Source organism: Rhinopithecus bieti, unplaced genomic scaffold (assembly GCF_001698545.2).
Source record: "Rhinopithecus bieti isolate Rb0 unplaced genomic scaffold, ASM169854v2 scaffold_30204, whole genome shotgun sequence".
Lineage (NCBI taxonomy): Eukaryota > Metazoa > Chordata > Mammalia > Primates > Cercopithecidae > Rhinopithecus > Rhinopithecus bieti.
Genome location: NW_016813014.1, coordinates 252,703 through 273,716, shown reverse-complemented (window position 1 = coordinate 273,716; position 21,014 = coordinate 252,703). Strand labels below are relative to the sequence as shown.

Sequence of the window (21,014 nt, the reverse complement as noted above, 5' to 3'; positions counted from 1 at the left end):
AAAAAAAAAAAAAAAAAAAAAAAAAAAAAAAAAAAGAGTCATTTGGCCCTTCAGTTACTCAAGTTTTAAAATACTTTCTTTCACACTTTTGTGAAAGCTATGTTTTGCTGTTGTTCATTTTAAAGGTCAAAATAATTAGGTTAACTGGTTCTCAATTGTGTACAAATCTACTTGCTTCCTCAAAACCAGGCAAGATTTGATTTTTCCATGTTCATGCCCCTCTCCCTACCCACAGTGAACAAAGATTGTTGATCATATTTCTTAAAAAGAACTAAACTGGGCCAAGTTACAAGAATAAAAACTTCAAATACATCTCCTGTGATTCAGATAAAAATGAGGTGAGTCAGGTAAAAGTCAATTAAGCATGCCAGAAAGAAGTAATGGAATCAAGAGGTCACTTATTAGTTTTTGAACTATCACAGAGAAAGAAAATGCAATCAGCTGTATTTTGTACATGTGAAGTTCAACATATGCTTCTAAAAGAATCAGTTCTGTGGGCTGCCAAGCTGTCTGGCAAAAAAGGTAAGCAGAACCAACTATTATAAAAATATTCCATTAAAACACTGCCTACAAATATACACAACTGTGAAATACATGTGAAAAATTCCTTAACAACAATAACTAACACTATATAACCAGTACTATTTTAAACACTAAGTCAACTTATTTATTTCACAGAGTTGTTGAGATAATGAAGTACACCACTGTTTATCCCCATTTTACAAATAAGGAAACAGGTAAGATGAAATACTCTACTAAGAAGAAGAGCAGTAATTCAAACCCAAAATGCTAATTATGATCACTTCCAGACGGTAGGATTGTAGATAAAATCCCTACCTGCATTGTGAAGAATGGTTACAACGCTCAAAGTTTGAGGTCTGGTTTATTTTATCTTAACAGGAAAAAACAAACAAAAAAAAAAAAATAGAGGGGATGCAAAGCAAGGTGGCCGAATCGAAGCCTCCATTGATGGTCCAGCCTGCAGGAATACCAATTTTACCAACTACACACAAAAAAGCACTGCCAAAGAACCAAAAATCATAGTGAGCAATCATAGCACCTGGTTTTAATTTCATATTGCTGACAGAGGCAATAAAGGGGGTGGGAAAGACCATCTTGAATCGCTGATGCCACCTCTCTCCCATCCCACAATAGCAGCTGTGCGGCATAGACAAAGAATATGTGCACTTGGGTGGAGTGAGCACAGCAAATGGGAGACTTTGCATTAAACTCAGTGCTGACCAGTCACGGTGGAGAGCAAAAGTGTGCTGGGTTCAACTAGCAGCCACCCACAAAAGGGAGCATTTGGATGTGACATGGTCAGAATGGTCAGAGGAGAATCGCCCATCCAAGAGGTTGGAAATTGAGTAAGCCTTGCCACCAATGGTTAAAGTGCTCTAGAGTCTCAGGTAAACTTGAAAAGGCAGTCTAGGACATAAGGACTGCAATTCCTGGGCACATCTTAGTGTTGTGCTTAGAGCCAGCGGACTAGGGCAGCATGCAACCAAGTGACCTACCAGACAGGGCGACCAAGGGAGCGAATGTGTCACTCCTCCCCCAGTCCCAGGCAGCAGAGCTCATAGCAGTAAGTGACTCCTTCCTTCTGCTTCAGGATAGGAAGGCAACAAGTAAAGGCAACAGGAGTGTGTCTTTTATCTTGTATACCAGCTCAGTCACAATAGGATAAGGCAACAGGCAGGGTCCTGAGACCTCATTCCAGGCCCTACCTCCTGGACGACATTTCTAGACACACCCAGGGCCAAAAGGGAGCCCACTGCCCTGAAGGGAAGGATCCAATCCGGGCAGGATTCATTTTCTGCTGACTAAAAACCACTCGGGCCCTGAATAACCAACAGCGATACCCAGGTAGTACGCTATAGGCCTTGGTTGAGACTCAGACATACTGATTTCAAGTGAAACCCAGCAAATTCCTGGCTCACTGTGGTGGCTATTTGAGAGACTCCTGCTTGAGAAAAGCAAAAGGAAACATAAAAGGGATGTTGTCTTATATCTTAGGTGCCAGTTTGGATCTTGAGGTCCCCAAGTCCAGGACTAGGCTTTTGGAAAACATTTCTAGACCTGTCCTGGTCCAGAGAGGAGCCCATTGCCCTGAAGAGTGAAGCTCAGGCTCGGCAGCAATCACCACAGGCTGACTGACGAGCCCTTGGGTTTTAAGTGAACATCAACAGTGGCCTAGCAGAACTCCCCATGTGCCAGTGACCACAGAGAGAGGCTCCTCTGCCTGTAGAAAGGAGAGAGAAGAGGGGGAAGGACTTTGTCTTGTGCTTTCAGTGCCAGCTTAGCCACAGTAGAAAAGAACGTCAGGTAGATTTCTAAGGTTTTTGACTCTTAATTCCTGGCCCCCAGACCGCATCTCCAGACCATCTGGGGCCTGGGGAACTCACCACACTGAATGGAAGGACATAATCTGGCTGGCTTCACTACCTGCTGATTGTAGAGCCACAGGACCTTGAGTGAACACAGGCGTTAGCCAGGTTGTGGTTACAGCAGGCCTTGGGTCATACCCAGTGCTGTGTTAGCTTTAGGTCTGACCCAGTGCAATTCCAGAGGTGGTGGCCAAACGGATGTCACCCCTCCCCCCAGCTTCAGGAAGTTCAGCACAGAGAGACCAAAAGAAACTGCATTTGTTCGGGAGAAAGTAAGGAAAGAGAACAAGACCCTCTGCCTGGAAATCCAGAGAATTCTTCCAGATCTTAGTCAACACCACCAAGGCGGTGGTATCTCTACGATACTGGAAGAACCACAGCATTATTGAGCTTGGGGCCCAACTCCCTTCGAACACTTAGAAAGTCTTCCCAAGAAAAATGGGCAAAAACAAGCCCAGAGAGCAACAACTACAATAAATACCTAACTCTTCAATGACCAGACACCAACAAACATCCAGAAGCATCAAGACCATCCAGAAAAACATGACCTCACCAAACAGACTAAATAAGGCAACAGGGACCAATCATGGAGAAATACAGATATGTGACTTTTCAGACAGAGAATTCAAAATGACTGTGCTGAGGAAACACAATGAAATTCAAGATAACACAGAGAAAGAATTCAGAATCCTATCAGACAAATTTAACAAAGAGACTGAAATTATTTTGTAAAATCAAGCAGAAATTCTAGAACTGAAAAATGCAACTGACATACTGGAGAATGCATCAGCCTCTTAACAGCAGAACGCATGAAATGAAAGAAACAATTAGTGAGCTTGAAGACAGGCTATTGACAACGCACAGAGGAGACAAAAGTAAAAATAAGAAACACTCCTACAAGATCCAGAAAACAGTCTCAAAACGGTGAACCTAAGAGTTATTGGCATTAAAGAGGAGGCAGAAAAAGAGATAAGGGTAGAAAGTTTATTCAAAGTGATAATAACAGAGAACTTCCCAAACCTAGAGAAAGGTATCAATATCTAAGTACAAGAAGGTCACAGAACACCAAGAAGATTTAACCCAAAGAACACTGTGTCGAGGAATTTAATAATCAAACCCCCAAAGGTCAAGGATAAAGGATCCGAAAAGCAGCAAGAGAAAATAAACAAATAACATACGATGGAGCTCCAATTTGTCTGGCGGAAGACTTTTCAGTGGAAACCTTATAAGCCATGAGCGAGTAGTATGATATATTTAAAATGCTGAAGGAAAAAATTTTTATCCTAGAATATTCAACAAAAATATCCTTCAAACATGAAGGAGAAATAAAGACCTTCCCAAACAAATGAAAGCTGAAAGATTTCATCAACACCAGCCTGTCCTAGAAGAAATAACAAAGGGAGTTCTTTGATCTGAAAGAAAAGGACATTCATGAGCAATAAAAAATCTTCTGAAAGTACAAAACTCACTGGTAATAGTACACAAACACAGAATACTATAATACTGTAATCGTGGTATGCATACTACTCTTAAGTAGAAAGACTAGTGATGAACCAATCAAAAATAATAACTATAACAACTTTTCAAGACAAACAGTAAAATAAGACATAAAGAGAAACAAAAGTTAAAAAATGAGAGGGATGATGTATAGAGATTTTATTAGTTTTCTTTTTGTTTATTTATGTAATCAGTGATAAGCTGACATCAGTTTGAAATAATAGGTAATAAGACCGTGTTTGCAAGCCTTACGATAACCTCAAAAAAAAAATACAATGTATACACCAAAAATAAAAAACAAAAAAAGTAAAACATACCACCAGAGAAAACCACCTTCACTGAAAGAAAGACAGAAAGGAAGGAAAGAAGGAAGAGAAGACCACAAAACAACCAGAAAACAAATAACAAAATGGGCAGGGGTAAGTCCTTACTTATCAATAACAGCATTGAATGTGAATGCACTAAACTAATTAAAAGAAAAAGATTGGCAAATGGATTAAAAAATAAGAACAACCTGGTTGCCTACGAGAAACACATTCCACCTATAAAAACACCTGAAATAAAAATAAAGAGATGAAAAAAGATATTCCATGCAAATGGAAACAAAAGAGGAGGAGGAGCTGTATTTGTATCAGACAAAATAGATTTCAAGACAAATATTATAAGGAGACAAGGTCATTATATAATGATAAAGGGTTCAATTCAGTTAAGAGGATACAATAATTGTAAATACATATGCACCCAATGCTGGTGTACACATAAATACAAGGCAAATATAATTAGAGCTAAATGGAGAGACTGAGCAAAATACAATAACAGCTGGAGACGTCACCACCCAACTTTCAGCGTTGGAAAGATCTTTCAGACAGAAAATCAACAAAGAAACATCAGACTGAATCTGCACTACAGAACAAATGAACCTAAACAGAATATTCCATAGAATAGCTGTAGAATACACATTCTTTTCCCCAGCACAAGGATCATTCTCAAGGACAGACCATATGTTAGGTCACAATACAAGTCTTAAAACATTCGACTAATATCAAACATCTTCTCTAAACACAATCAAATAAAACTAGAAACCAATAACAAGAGAAAATTTTCAAACTTTACAAACACAAGGAAATCAAACAATAGGCTTCTGAATTAACCGTGGATAAACCAAAAACTTAAGAAAGAAAACGAAAAATTTCTTGAAACAAATAACAGAAACACAACATACCGAAACCTATAGGATACAGTGAAAGCAGTACTAAGAGGGAAGTTTATAGCTGTAAGTGCCTACATCAAAAAAGAACAAACACTTCAAATAACATGCATCTTAAACAACTAGAAAAGAGCAAACCAAACCCAAAATTAGCAGAGGAAAAGAAATAATAAAGATCAGAGATAAATGAAATTGAAACAAAGAAAATACAAAGTATCAATGAAACAAAAACTTGGTTTTTTGAAAAGATAAGCAAAATTGACACAACTTTAAACCAACTAAGAAAAAAAGAAGACCCAAATAAATAAAATCAGAGATGAAAAGGCAGACATTACAACTGATACCACAGAAACTCAAAGGATCATCAGTGGCTACTATGAGCCACAGTATGGCAATAAATTGAAAAATTTAGAGGAAATGGATAAATTCCCAGACATATACCACCTATCAAGACTGAACCAGGAAGAAATCCATAACCTGAACAGGCCAATAACCAGAAACAAAATCAAAGCTGTAATAAAAAATCACCCAGAAAAGAAAAGCCCAGGATTCAATGGCTTCACTGCTGAATTCTGCCAAACACTTGAGGAACCAATACCAATCCTACTCAAACTATTCCAAAACAACAGAGGAGGAGGGAATACTTCCAAACTCATTTTACAAAGCCATTTGGTACCCTGATACCAAATCCTGGCAAAGACACGTCGAAAAAGGAAAACTACAGGCCAATATCTCTGATAAATAAATCCTCAACAAAATACTAACAAACCAAGTTCAACAATACATTAGAAAGATAATCATAACCAAGGAGATTTATTCCAGGATGCAAGGATGGTTCAACATATGCAAATCAATCAATGTGGTACATCTTATCAATAGAATGAAGGATAAAAATCATATGATCATTTCAGCTGATGCTGAAAAAGCATATGATACAATTCAACATCCTTCATGATAAAAACTCTCAAAAAAGCCTTTCCTCTAAGATCTGGTAAATGACAAGGACGCCCACTGTCACCATTGTTATTCAACACAGTACTGGAAGTCCCAGCTAGAGCAGCTGTACAAGATAAAGAAATAAAGGGTATCCAAATTGGAAAGGGAAGAAGTCAAATTATCCTTGTTTGTAGATGATATGATCTTATATTTGGAGAAACCTAAAGACTCACCAGGAAACTATTAGAACTGATAAATTAAATAAAGTTGCAGAATACAAAATCAACATATAAAAACCAGCAGCATTTCTATATGCCAACAGTGAACAATCTGAAAAGAAATTTTAAAAGTAATCCCATTTATATTAGCCACAAATAAAATTAAATACCAAGGAATTAAGTTAACCAAGGAACTAAAAGACCTTTACAATGAAAACTACAAAACATTGATGAAGGCAATTGGATACAAAAAAGCTATGTTAATGGATTAGAAGAATCAATATTGTTAAAATGCCCATAGTACTCAAAGCAATGTACAGATTCAGTGTAATCCTTAGCAAAATACCAATGACATTCTTCACAGAAATAGAAAAAACAATCCTAAAATTTATATAGAACCACAAGAGACCCAGAATAGCCAAAAAGAATGAAACTGGAAGAGTCACATTACCTGACTTCAAATTATACTACAGAGCTATAGTAGCCAAAACACCATCTACTGGCAAAAAAAAAAAAAAAAAACAGACCAATGGAACAGAATAGAGAACCCAGACACAAATGCACATGCCTACAATGAACTCAGTAACAACAAAGGTTCCAAGAACATACACTGGAGAAAAGAGTCTCTTTAATAAATGGTGCACAGAAAACTGGATATTCCTATGTAGAAGAACGAAAAGTAGATCCTCATCTCTTGCCATATATAAAAATCAAATCAAAATGGATTACAGATTTAAAACTAAATCATTGAACTATGAAACGACTGCAAGAAAACATTCACAAAACTCTCCAGAACAACAGTGTTGGTAAAAATTTCTTACATAATACCCCACATGCACAGGCAACCAAAGGAAACATGGACAAACAGGACCACATCAAGTTAAAAAGCTCTGCAGAGCAAAGGAAACAATCAGCAAAGCGAAGAGACAACCCACAGAATGGGAGAAAATTGCTAACTGTCATTCTAACAAGGGATTAATAACCATCATCTATAAAGAACTCAACTGTACAGGAAAAAAAAATCTAATAATGCAATTTTAAAAATGGGTTAAAGATCTGAATAGACATTCTTCAAAAGAAGACATACAAATGACAAACATGCATATGAAAAGGTGCTCAACATCACAGACCATCAGAGAAATGAAAAGTCAAACCTATAATGAGATATCACCTCATCCCAATTAAAATGGCTTTTAACCAAAAGACAAGGAGTAACAAATTGCTGGTAAGGATGTTGAAAAAGGAAAACCCTGTTACAGTGTTGGCTGGAATGTAAATTAGTATAACCACTATGGAGAACAGTTTGGAGGTTCCTCAAAAAATTAAAAACAGAGGTACCATATGATCCTCTGGTACCAGCAATCCCAATGTTGGGGATTTTCTTTCTTTCCAAAAGAAGGAAAATCAGTATGTAGAAGAGATTTCTACACTTCCATGTTTGCTGCAGCACCGTTCACAGCAGCCAAGATTTGGAAGCAACCTAAGTGTCCATCAACAGATGAATAGATAAAATGTGGTACACATACACAACGGAGAACTAACTATTCAGCCATAAAAAAGAATGAGATCTGTCATCTGTAACAACATGGATGGAACCAAGGTCATTTTGTCAAGTGAAATAAGCCAGGCACAGATAGACAAACTTCACAGGTTCTCATTTACTTGTGGAAGCTAAAAAATAAAATAATTAAACTCATGGAGATAGAGAGATGGATGGTAACCAGTGGCTGAGGAGGATAGTGGGGGTGGAGGGGAAGTGAGGATGGTTAATAGGTACTAAAAAATAGGAATAATAAATAAGATCTACTATTGATAGCACAACAGGGTTACAATAGTCAACACTAACTTAATTGTACATTTTAAAATAACTGAAAGAGTATAATTGGATGGTTTGTTATGTAAAAAATAAATACTTGAGGGGATGGATAACCCATTTACCATGATGTGATTATTACACATTGTATGTCTGTTTCAAAGTATCTCACGTACTCCACAAATACATACACCTACTATGTACCCACAAAATGTTAAAATTTTAAAATAATAAAATAAAATTTTATCTTCTAAAAAAAGTAGGTAGGTAAGGTTGGAGAGGTATTCCCAGGTTTCACTTGCTAACTAGGAAAAATTAAGAGTTCCATATCTGCCAAGAAATGGCAGAAACAGCTGATTCAGATGCTTCTGAATGGAAACATTACTTACACAGAAGTATACTTTTGTGTAATTTATTAGTAAACAAACATATAAACCTTTGGTGACCTAAGGTTCATATTTAGTTGCAAAATTGTTTATTTTTCAAAACATAACATATATTGCTTAAGAAAACAATTCCTCTAAATGGTCGTAGGAAAACACAAGCCTTATTTTTTCCTGGAATCAAGAACCGAACCACCATTCTCTCCTTCCCGATATACAAAGAATCACTACAAAACAATAGTTACATGAGAACCTGATATGACATGAAATGAGGTTTCTAGAAATCCATTATTCCATAATGCAATCAGGGGACCTATTTCACAGTATATTTACAACACATGCAATAAACTTGGACTCTGAACTCTGCAGCAGCTGATTAAACAAGAAGCCTACTTCTTTTCAGCTGTCCTGGTATAGCTTTATTAAGTCTAGCAAACATCAAGCTTCCAGAATGCCATAAATAACTCTGGCTTGCAAGCTGTAGTAACAGTACTAAAATTTCCCCAGGTGGTAAACATGTCCTACTAGCTAGAAATCCTTTAAAAGATGATTTCTAGACTACCACTGTGGCTATCATGGACCTAAAGTTAAGGTGAGAAGGAGTAATCATTTTAACTCTACAATACACTGTAGAGAAGATTCAGTGAATCATTTAGCTTCAGAGTAAAACAGTCATCCTTACTATGGTACAATTTTGTAGATTAATTTGACAACTACTTTCACTTTTAAATCTGCACAGCACAGAAAAAGCCAAACTAAAATATAATTTCCCTATTAGATATATAGAGAAATTCATGGGTAAACTATAGTTAAACACTAATGTTTAACTGATTAGGTATCTTATTTATATGTTAACAAACTAAAACACCAAATAATAATGCCAGTATTTCATTCTTTTTTAACCAAACACTTCATATTTGAAGGAACAATAATTATTTTACTCCACTCCCAATTCAAGCCCTAGGTTTCATCTCTGTATCAAAGAAGAAACCCTAATAAGTACCAACCCTATTTCTAAAACCCTGTATTTCTGAACATGCTTTTGAATATGACATAATTTTTTTAAAAGCTTGACACCATGATGTCAATGTTAGATCAGTAAATTCAATTTGAGAATTATGCAGGAAAAATACCACTCAAACTGTTAGAACAAGAAGTTTTTCTAATTTATCTTCATTCACTAGAGGATTAAACTGAAGATATGCAACGTAAATTTCCCTCCATTCAAGTAAAGTCTCAAAATACCAGAGAAATACAGAAAATTCTTCCACACAACTTTGCCCAATAACTTATCAACTCAGAAACACAGACATGAAAAGAGAGTATCTCTGAGTGGAATTGTGATAATGGTTCCTGGAGTAACTGAGAAGGTCAAATTAAAGTGTTACCAAGATACGTTACTCGCTAGCTTATAGGATCTGTCTCCTTATCAAATTTCTAGAGCAAGAATAATTTAAAAATTTACTTAAATATCTATGTTTCCAAATAGATTCTTGAGAACATGCATGCAGCCTTTTTCACACCTCTAGGCACTAACAGAAGTATTCAGCAAACAAATGGCTGGCATTCAGTAAGTATTTACTTTTTTTTTTTTTTTTTGAGACGGAGTCTCGCTCTGTTGCCCAGGCTGGGGTGCAGTGGCCGGATCTCAGCTCACTGCAAGCTCCGCCTCCTGGGTTTACGCCATTCTCCTGCCTCAGCCTCCCGAGTAGCTGGGACTACAGGCGCCTGCCACCTCGCCCGGCTAGTTTTTTGTATTTTTTAGCAGAGACGGGGTTTCACCGTGTTCGCCAGGATGGTCTCGATCTCCTGACCTCGTGATCTGCCCGTCTCGGCCTCCCAAAGTGCTGGGATTACAGGCTTGAGCCACCGCGCCCGGCCCTAAGTATTTACTAAACAGAACTAAAGCCACTTGCTTCTAACAATAGCTCCTTGAAATGAATGGGTATCATAACAAAAATGGTGAAATTAATTACTGGTGTTGGCTACAGCTGCCAAAGATGGACATAACCAGACCTAAAAAGTCTCCAATGCTACCATGGTGGCAGTATAACAGGAGGTTTTTCAAAAGATGCTTTTTTTTTTTTTCTGAGATGGAGTTTCGCTTTTGTTGCCCAGGCTGGAGTGCAATGGCATGGTCTCGGCTCACCACAACCTCCACCTCCCAAGTTCAAGCGATTCGATTCTCCTGCCTCAGCCTCCCGAGTAGCTGGGATTACAGGCACGCACTACCACACCCGGCTAATTCTGTATTTTTGGTAGAGACGGGGTTTCTCCATGTTGAAGCTGGTCTCAAACTCCTGAGCTTAGGTGATCCACCCGCCTCAGCCTCCCAAAGTGCTGGGATTACAGGCATGAGCCACCGTGCTAGGCCTAAAAGATGCTTCTTCCTTGGTAACAACACTCCTAAATTTCTCAACCCCTTTGTGGCTAGGTTTGGTCATTAGACTTAAGTTCTTGACAAAAAAATTAAGTGTAAGTCTTGTGTAGGCCTTTCAAAGGGCTACTTGAAGGAAGCAAACTCAGCTAGAAGCAGGACCCCACTCTCTACCCCACTTTTTCCCCTTCCAGGCAACAACCTAGGATATGATGGGTGGCTCTTCAGCAGCTATCTTGTATGCTGAGGTGACCTTGATTGATAATGGAAGCCAAACACTAGGATGGTAGAGCAGAAGATAAGAAGTTGAGCTTCTTATACTGAGTCATAATAATACTAGCCCTGGACCGCTTGCCTTCAGAATCTTTCATGTGACAGAAATAAATTTTTACCCAAGCCACCATTTTGTCCATTCTTCTATGGTTGTCAAACCTAACATTACTTGAGAGACAGTGTTTAAAAATTTAAAATGTTGACTGAATTGGCAACTAAGTCTGTGGCTTTCATGGCAACGAGTGTAAATGGATCACTCTCTACTGCCCCTAAAACTTAAAATTATAGAATACAACAACTGTAATCAAATCCAATAACGTGGAAAAAAATGGTTTTGAAATGCAGAATCTTACTATAATGAAAGTATTTTACAAAGAGAGATGAAAATTCATTGGAAATGGGTGAGAGCATATAGACTATAATAGTAACAATAAGCTTAATGGTACTAAAGGCAAATTAGATTAATAAAATAGCAAAATATTATTAAAATTTTAAAAGGCTGAAGCCACTGAATTTGAAGTCTGGAAATATTGATTTCAGTTACAGGTAATTTTAGGAAAATAATTTCACATATCAGGGCCTTAGTTCCCCATTATAGAAAAGGAATTAAATAATCTCTAAGAAAATTTCAGTTTCAGAATTCTCTACATACCTTAGCATGTTAATATTAATTTAAAAGGAAACACCAAAATATATCGATATTAAGTCTAAGACAATTCTTCAAATTAAAAAGCAACTACATCTTCTCCAGATACAAAGCAATGATATCTTCCAAATATCGGTTTAAAAAGTTTTGTCACCACTGACAATATTTTATTCAGATCTTTGTGCCTGCTATTCTGGCTACCTAGAATGGACTTACCTCCAGCTCTTCAACTAACTGCATTTATCTCTTTTAGATCTCTTTCAGATCTTAGGATATATGTTTCTTCTTGAGTGAGGCCTGTCCTGACCCCTAAAGTAGGTCCCATCTATTTTCTTTCTTAACATACTCTGCTTTTAAACTTCATAGTACTTCATCACCACTGTTCACTCATATAATTATTTGTGTTCTTTTATTAAATGTCTCTTTCCCATTATAGCATAATATCCAGAGGGAAGGGACATTTGTTTGGCTTTGTTTTCACTACTTTTTTGCCCTGATACAATGCCTAACACGCAGTTAAGAGTTAATTCATGCTAGTATTTCTTATACAAAAGAACAAGCAGATGAATAAATAAAGCGGGCATTAAAGAATTGCAGAGTTCATGCAAGAAAATGTTTACCCAACTCACCTCATTGAACACAGGATACATGACTGCATAGAGGGGCATAGAAACCATGGATGTGGTCTCAGCTTCATTCTTCATCTCTTCCATTGTCATCCTCATTCAAAAGCCAACTACAGTTGAAAAAGCAGTGCTAAAATGCAGAGGAATCTTCATTCACTGCAATTATTTCTTCTCTTTTTTGATGATAAAAGAATTGGACACAAAACACACTGATCTGGTGAAAGGGAAGAAAGAACAGAGATTTACTATATTAAGGGGAAAAGACAAATATCAATAATTTCCCTTTCCAAATTACAGAGTTCCTTCCTACCTTATGAAAAGCTATTTGTTAATATATTCTACTTGTGAAAACAAACCTAGTTGGCAAGAAATTTATCTTTTCCTCCAAAGACTCAACAACTGCCCTTTCCTGAAGTCCTTGGTTAGGCACTACCTCACAAACAGTGATTTAAGACGCTGCTTAACTTGAACTCAAGAGAATTCTCTATGAAGTGCCATGGAATAATTATGCATGTCATGCCACCATATACAATCTAAGAGAACACATCAATAAGATACATATTTATAACATTTATACACAATATAAAATTATAATCAGGAAAAGCATGATGTGTAAGTGTGTGCAGAAAACCAAATTAAAGAATCAATAAAGAAGAAAGAACTAGGGTGTTTTAACATTTGTATTCCAACCTTTTTGCTATTTGTTTATTGATTCTGTCACCTGAAAATAACACAAATATAACAAGCATCAAATATTTCAGACAAACATAAAATTCAAAAAAATTCTACCAAATGTGATCCACTTGGTAAAATACCTGCTACTTAACTGTGCCAGTGATACCTTTTGGTATTTAGAAGAACTATGGAAATTGCTGTCCAAATCTGGCACGAAAACTGAGAAAGAAGAAAAACCCAGAGAGGTTGGTAGTTTGGGATTAAAATCAAGAATTCAACAATAAAAGATATTTTTGCCTTGAGATGTTAAGGAAATATGTTAGTTTGTAAAGAGAATACAACTATTTATTTCCTTTGCTATGGTTAAAAAAAAAAACAAAACAGATCCTAACTGTAAAGTGAATGAGTAACAGTAGTGACACACCTATATTAAACAAAAAGCAATTTTTTTGATTAATTTCTACTACTTGTAAAGCATTTTCACAGCATAAAACATTTTGCACATGCATTTGGTCCTATAATAACCTGCTTTTAAAAAAGACTGCAATTGTAATTGTACAAGTGCAAAAGCAGGCTCAAAGATAGTAAATAACTTGCCCAAGATCATACAAGTAGAGACCCAAAACTTGATCTCAGGACTCTGAATATAGATCTGATACTCTCATATACCAAAACCAAATTTGAAGTGGAAATAAAGAACCCCACCTCATCTACTCAAGAAAAGTACCCAGAAGTTATAATTCACTAAACATGTTTAGAGTATGTTTAGCACCACTAGGTATGAAATGTAGTTCCTAATCATTAAAAATTGATCTGTGCCAGAATGTGTAAGACCTAAGGAGACTGAAAGATACAATCAAAGGCCTGCAATAACCTGTTCCATTTGAAAGCTGCTTAGTATTCTACCGTATCACTACCAGTGAAACGGAACTCAGCACCTACGGAAACGGTTTAGTTCCATTTCTGACAGTTCTAAACATCAAAGTTTTTCTGTTTCTCACCTGAAACCTACTCCATGACTTCACAGAACAAAAAGAGCAAAAGGCGAATTCCTGAATTTCATTCTATGGGGAAAGAGAATACCATTACCTGATTATATAACTCATTTAAGTAGACGGCTTTGGTCACAGCAAGACGAAGAGAATGGAGGAAGAATAACGACAAGAAAAACTTAAGAGACTTAGTGTACCTATGTCAGAAATGAACAAGACCAAAATCATAAGCAAAAAGAAGTAGATAAATACCAATTGTGGCCGTGCTGTTCCTATTTAACTACTTAATGTCTCTTGGTAATCTGCTCCACTTCAAAATAAATTGGGAAAACTTCATAATAAAAAAAACCTGGGGAAAAGGAGGACGGCTAAAATGCAGTGATAGCAGTCAAAATGAAAAGGACAGAATGAATGCAGAATATAGACAGCAGCAGAAGGCATGGTATCATCAATGAAAAAGGAAGAAATGGCAAAACAAAACCAAGAACAGACTTTGAGGAGCTCTCTCATTGTGTGACAGAAAAAAAAATTATTTATTTAATAAATATTTCATTGGTTACAGAGGTATGATATTAAATATAGAGCAGTGAACAAGAGAAGACACTCTCTGGCCCCATAAAACATAATAAAAGGCAAGTCAGAAAACATACAATTGTGATGCACACACAAGGGAGAAGTCAGGCTGCTACATAGCTATGGGAGAACTGGAGAAAACCAGCATCACAAAACAAGTTTCAAGGAGAAGAAGGTAGCCAAAAGTTTTAAATGCTACTGAGTACGGAAAGTAACTTTTAAAAACGCATTTGATATCTTGATGAGGTTAAACAGATAACCTTCAAAGAGCAGAGTACTTATATACTGGGGTGAGAACTCCCTGCAGGGGCTAAGAGAGCGAGCTGGTAAGGAAGGAGTCTAAGCTTTCAAGAATCTCGGTATAAAGGAGGTGAAATACTTATAAGAAAAGTAAGCACAATGGAATTACTTTTGTGTTTTACTCTTTTGAACACATACGCATATAACTGCAGATGTAGAGGCTGCCAGAGGTAAAGGGATAAGGTAAGTGGCTAGAGTCACTTTCAGAATTACTGCTGACATCTCTACCTACCTAACCCCAATAAACCTACTCAAATACTTAATTTTTACCTTTTGTAAATAGTGGCATTTAATATTTTTAAAACTCGTGTTTAATAATTAGTCTCTTCTCTAAAACTAACTTTACATTACTAGCAGTGCTTATTTGTCAACAAAAAGAACAGTATTTTGGCAACATCATGGGCTACGTAAGTGGCTGGCCTACGGCATACATGCCATCTTTTAATACTGTTCTCATGAAAAATGCTCCAAAGAACCAATTTAAAACTCAACTTTTTAGAACACACATTAACAATGGGGCTACTCACAGTTTCAGTAGCATTTACATGAGATTAAAAATCATCAATTCCAATACGGCTTTTTAAATATTGAATTACTGTCAATTTCAACTTCAAGTTAAAATATGCCTTTGTCATTCCTTCCATATGCTTCTTCATTAGAAATAGTTGAAAGGACAACCTGCAATTACTCCATGCAACAAAGAGCCTGCTATGAAAACAGCAAGGGTCAGCTGAGTTGAGTGAGGTCTGAAGCCCCCTTTGACAAAGTGCCTTCCTTTTAGTATGAGTGTGAGCACGTTCCAGCAGCTGGGTAGCACATTAACAGAATTTCAGCCCTCTAAGGTACATTATTTTCTGAAGTAGGTGCTGTTTATGCACATACAGAAAACTGAAGATCACTGACTACAAATCCCACATCTGGAAACGCCTTAAAAAGTTATTTCATCCATCCCACTACCTACAGTAGAAACCAAAGTCCAAAAAGGATGTAGTGACTTGCTCCTGGTCACAACTTCTAGCTAATAATTAAATAAATAATAAAAATTTAATGTTGGTATGATAGCGCCATAGCAAGAACTTTATGACTGACATTTCAAATGTACTGCTTTGAGGGGAAATCTCAGTTCAAAGTAAGCTTTGTGTACTGTTAGCATCCACAGAATAAAAACCAAGAACCAGAAATGTTGATAAGAACTTAGACAAAAGGCATACTTTTAAACACATTTTTCTTCAAAAACACCCATTGTGATATCAGGATATCAACATAGAGTATAAGCAATCTTCGCATTTATAATTTCCCACTCATTTTCTTGAATATTCAAACTAGTACTGATAATTTTCAACAGAAGATAATCAGCTTTAAATATCTTCCTGAGCTGAAGATAATTATCACTTGCTTAAGAGTAAGAAGCCCAAAAACACAGATATTGGCCATTCCACTGCCAAACACTTAAATTTCTGGTGTTTCTGCCCTCCCTAACCAACTCGAGTCTGCTCATTTAAAGAGCTACACACAGGTGTATCTCAGGGCTCAGAATCAGTATTTCCTGAAACTGCCTTACTTTACTGCATCTGGGACTTGAGATAAGTCTAGAGCCAAAGCTATTTACTACCAAATGAAAGGAGTGGACCAACAGAAGCTCTTGGTACTGGTATAGGCACTTCTTGGCTAGAAAACAGCTTTTAAGTAATTCTACACTTAAAATGTTTGTAGGCAGGCAGGTCTTTTGTCTTGTTTTCTCTCTAGTAAAATCCAGTACTTAGTCCTCTCAGCTGGCCCTAAATTCTTACAATTCCTGTAATTTCTCTCTCTAAAAAGGGAAAGATTGATTGACATGTATGCTGGATCTCCAACAAAATGTGCATGAACATTCAGTTAAGAGAAGTGTGTTCATTCTAGCAGTGAGCAGAATCCTGTGTTTATGTTCTCATTTATAAGTGTGTTTCTTCTTCCCAATAGAGACATTAGAGTCAGCAAAGCAGGCACATAACAGACACTTAATGTTTGCTGAATGACCAAATTCATGAGTTAAGAGATGGGCAATTTATAAATTGAATCAGTCTTGCTAATACTTTTCAAATAGCATGCCTAGCAAAATAAAAACAAACACAAAAATCAAATTAATTCTATTAACAAAGCTTGGACTCAGCCACATTATCACTGGACCCAAAATTCAGTGATAATAAGATTTCATTATTGTTATCAGCTATACTTTCCAAAGTAATTTCATGGAAATTTTTTTAAGACAATTTTTTTTTAAGCATCAGATCATTAAAAATTATTTACAAATTCTAGTAAGGAGGTCCTCCCCAAGAGTTGGTTGACCCAGGGTTTCAAATAACTGACAATTCCTTGCTTTCTTTCAATAACATAACATACAAAATCACACTCATCAGCTGGGCATGGTAACTCATGCCTGTAATCCTAGTACTTTGGGAGGCCAAGGCGGGTGAATCACTTGAGGTCAGGAGTTCAAGACCAGCCTGGCTAATATGGTGAAACCCCATCTCTACTAAAAATACAGAAATTAGCTAGGCTTGTTGGTGGGCTTCTGTAGTCCCAGCTACTCGGGAGGCTGAGGCAAGGGAATTGCTTGAACCTGGGAGGCGGAGGTTGCAGTGAGCCGAGATCATGCCACTGCACTCCAGCCTAGGCAACAGAGCGAGATGCCGTCTCAAAACAAACAAACAAAAGAAACATACTCATCAAGCTCTTAGAGAAAATGGATTTATACAAAGACTGTATAGATCACAGTCTGGCCATTTAACACAGTTGAGTGGGGTTCACATTTGCTGACACAGTTTACATACCTTTTTAGGATTTTCTCATGCCAAAACGTTGTTAGTCACTTCCAAACAAGAGACCAAGATTTAGAGGAGAAAGCTAGGAAAAAGGGAGGCAGAGGAATAGGGTAAGTCAGTGATCCTATTATAGAGTAAAATGAGCTTGATATCTTAAGGATATACCTACATTCTCTCCTTGACATGCAAATTACATCTTCTATAATTCAATGTCTTCCATTTCCAGTTTTCTTAATAAAGTTAAGTGGAACTTAACCTCCCTGAACATACCCTAGTGTCAGTTTAGTAATTATATAATTTTACACTTAGGGGCATCTAGAAGCAATCTCTTGTTAATGATAAGTGTATACAGCATTTTACCACTGTATTGTTTATATATATGCTTTAAAAATATCAAACGGACAATTTGTGCAGAAAGATACAAGGAAAAAGCATAAGCATTTAAAGACTCAAAGCATGGACTCAAATTCTGGTCCTGTCATTTATAAACTATCTTTGTCTCTGAACAAGTCATTTCACCTCTCTATGCTTTAGTTTCTTCTTTAATATGTTTGACAACTCTAGGGTACTTAGCGGCACAAGCTTGTGGATCTTCAACTTGGTGCTGCTGAGACTTCCAACTCACCTTAAAAGTTAACTTTAAAAGTTAACTGCATCATGTCAAGTGTATGCAATTACATATTTTGTAGAGTACTGTTTCTTTTCTTTTTTTTTGAAACAGAGTTTCACTCTGTCGCCCAGGCTGTAGTGAAGTGGTGTACCTCCACCCATGTTCAAGTGATTCTCCTTCCTCAGCCTCCAGAGTAGCTGGGTAAATTATAGGCACCTGTCACCATGCCTGGCTATTTTGTATTTTTAGTAGAGACGTGGGTTTCACCATGTTGGTCAGTTTGGTTTCAAACTCCTGACCTCAGGTGATCCACCCACCTCAGTCTCCCAAAGTGCTGGGATTACAGGCATGAGCTACCGTGCCTGGCCAGAGTACTGTTTAATATAGAAATTTATAAAATGGGTAAGAAGTAACATTTTCTACACATAGACAGTATACAGCAGGAGATAGTGCTCAGATTGGAAGAAAAAATCCTCAGTTTGAATTTTTGCTCAGCTGGATGCTATCATTTCAGTTTTGTAAATCTCTATTTCTAAACTAGTGAGAATCAGAAATATTGAAGTACTCACTTCCCCAGGTTAAGAGTAATAAATGCATATTAGACACTTAATACAGTAGCTAACACACAATAACCATTCTATTCATATTGTTATTAATATTTTAGCCAAAATTATAAGAACCTGACATGGAATCGACTGCAACTACGGTGAGGCAAACCAGATGCCTAGAACACAAAATTTTGTTCTGATTTGCACGACTTGGAGAGTTACTGCTTTTTCAAAGTTTGTACCCTAGGCACATTTCTTGCCTCACCCTAGTCCTCCCCCTGCATAACATACACAATAAGACTCAAACACTGATATCACAATGTCATAAAGGCCACCTACATAGCGTATTTTCAAAATCTTTTTTCTCCCATTTGCCAAAATGGGTGCATAAATAAACTTAGTTTTGGCTTACATAAAATAATTTGGTCATCAGGGGCATTTTAAAACTATTTTCAAGCCAATGTTAAAATTACTTTTTCTAAAGGTACATAGGTAAACTTAACAAAGGAAACCATGGTCCAGAAGCAGGTTGGGTAGCTGGCTGGGTTGCAGACTGAAATCAAGATTTGATCAAAGCCCTTGAGATAATTCATAAAAGGTTATAATCTATACAAGATAATCAAAAGTTGACAACAAAATCAAAGAGCTCATTACCTCTGAATTAGCTGATGGGAAATGGAAACAATAACAAAATAGTAACAACTGGCTCCTACAATACTTCAAAGCAACTTGTTCAGGAGGAAAACATACATCTCTTTAGTTTTGACAATCCTCATTTTTTTCCCCTATGTCTAAATTTTTGGTAAATTCTGATCTGAGTAAAATTTAAATGAAAACACTTGTTGGGAGGCAGGAAACAAATTTGTCCCCTTGAATATGTTTATCTTTTGCCCATAAAGTTGTCAACCTAGTGGTTCATGAATGATGATGCCTAGTTGAATAGTTGTTTGGTGTTTAATTGAGGTACATGTCTATTTTCCTTTTTGCTAATATTATTCCTTGTCTTAATTTCTCCAATACGATGTTAATTAAAGCTTTCCTTTAAAATCCCTTAGAAATTAAACTAAATTTAAATCCTCAGAGTGTTCTTACGCCCTCTCTGTTTAAAGGTACAATTAAAAGAATCTGTACCACCCTGGGTCAGCGCTACTTGTTTTGTATCACTTATAATCTTAGATACCTAGAATTTAACTTAATGACTCCTAATGACTTAAGATCTTCTAAAACATGCAACAGGTACTTTCATTACTTTTGCACCAAAAACACTGCCACAGGCCACTCAAATGTTGATAAAAAGTATTAGCCCCAGACAATAAATAGCCTCTGCCTTATTTAACATTAGGTGCTAATGAGGCCAAGGTTCTACCTTGATGATGCCATTTAACTTTACCTTTAGCTCCCAATTGATCTCAAATATAAATACTATTGCTTACAAGAAGAAATTAGGGTCAGAATAGTATCTGTTTTTACTGCATTTACAGTTCCTCCTGTAACCTTCACTTTGCAACAGTGTGATTTATTTTTTAAGGAAGCATACCAAAAATAAGGTAGAACCTTGGAAATCTCTCAAATTTTGACAGTATTGCATAAATGCCAGTTTTAATATGGATAAAGACATAGAGAAAGATGTGCATTTCTCAAGTTTAAAAAAAAAAAAACCTAAAGGATTCCAAACGCCTTTGAATTAAATGGAAAAAAAACAAAAACAACAACAACAAAAAACCTTGCAACAATCTAAACTCGTATAGGGAGCAGTTGCTGTCTAGAGGCCAGGTCTGATTCATTTAACATTCCCAACAGACTTTTGTTGTAGTAACCTGTAAGTTACTATGTAAGTCTGAGGAGGCAGCCAGTGTGTAATATCTTAGGGTTTTGTCATTCCATAACTTCAATCTCAGTTGAATTCCAGTCTATCTTGAAGTAAGAGAGAATGACTGAATAAGACAGGGAGACCCATTTCAGTGCCAGGGACCAGATGGCAGTTAGACAAACTATCATTTATTTTTCTATCAGCTGTAATCTAAAATTATAAAATGAACTGATGCACATGGAAGTACTTACTATATTAGAAAGACTAAATGTCCATACAATGGTCTTTCAACCCTTTCCCCTTGTATCTACTAAAGTATCAACTCCTCAAAGAGAAGTTGTA

General features: G+C 36.6%; 1 protein-coding gene across 7 annotated transcripts in view; it reads right to left on the bottom strand.

Annotated features, from left to right (window-relative positions):
* PDCD10 (programmed cell death 10) overlaps nt 1-21,014 on the bottom strand; it is a 51,623-nt gene that overhangs the window by 24,409 nt on the left and 6,200 nt on the right. For 6 of the 7 annotated variants that reach the window (XM_017847449.1, XM_017847447.1, XM_017847446.1 and 3 more), the window contains exons 2-3: nt 17,714-17,786; nt 12,367-12,577 (exon numbers count right to left, since the gene is read on the bottom strand). In XM_017847449.1, the coding sequence (XP_017702938.1) occupies nt 12,367-12,462 (96 nt within the window). In that variant the 5' untranslated portion in view covers nt 12,463-12,577; nt 17,714-17,786. The remainder of the gene's footprint in view (nt 1-12,366; nt 12,578-17,713; nt 17,787-21,014) is intronic. The other variant, XM_017847448.1, reaches the window with a different exon arrangement.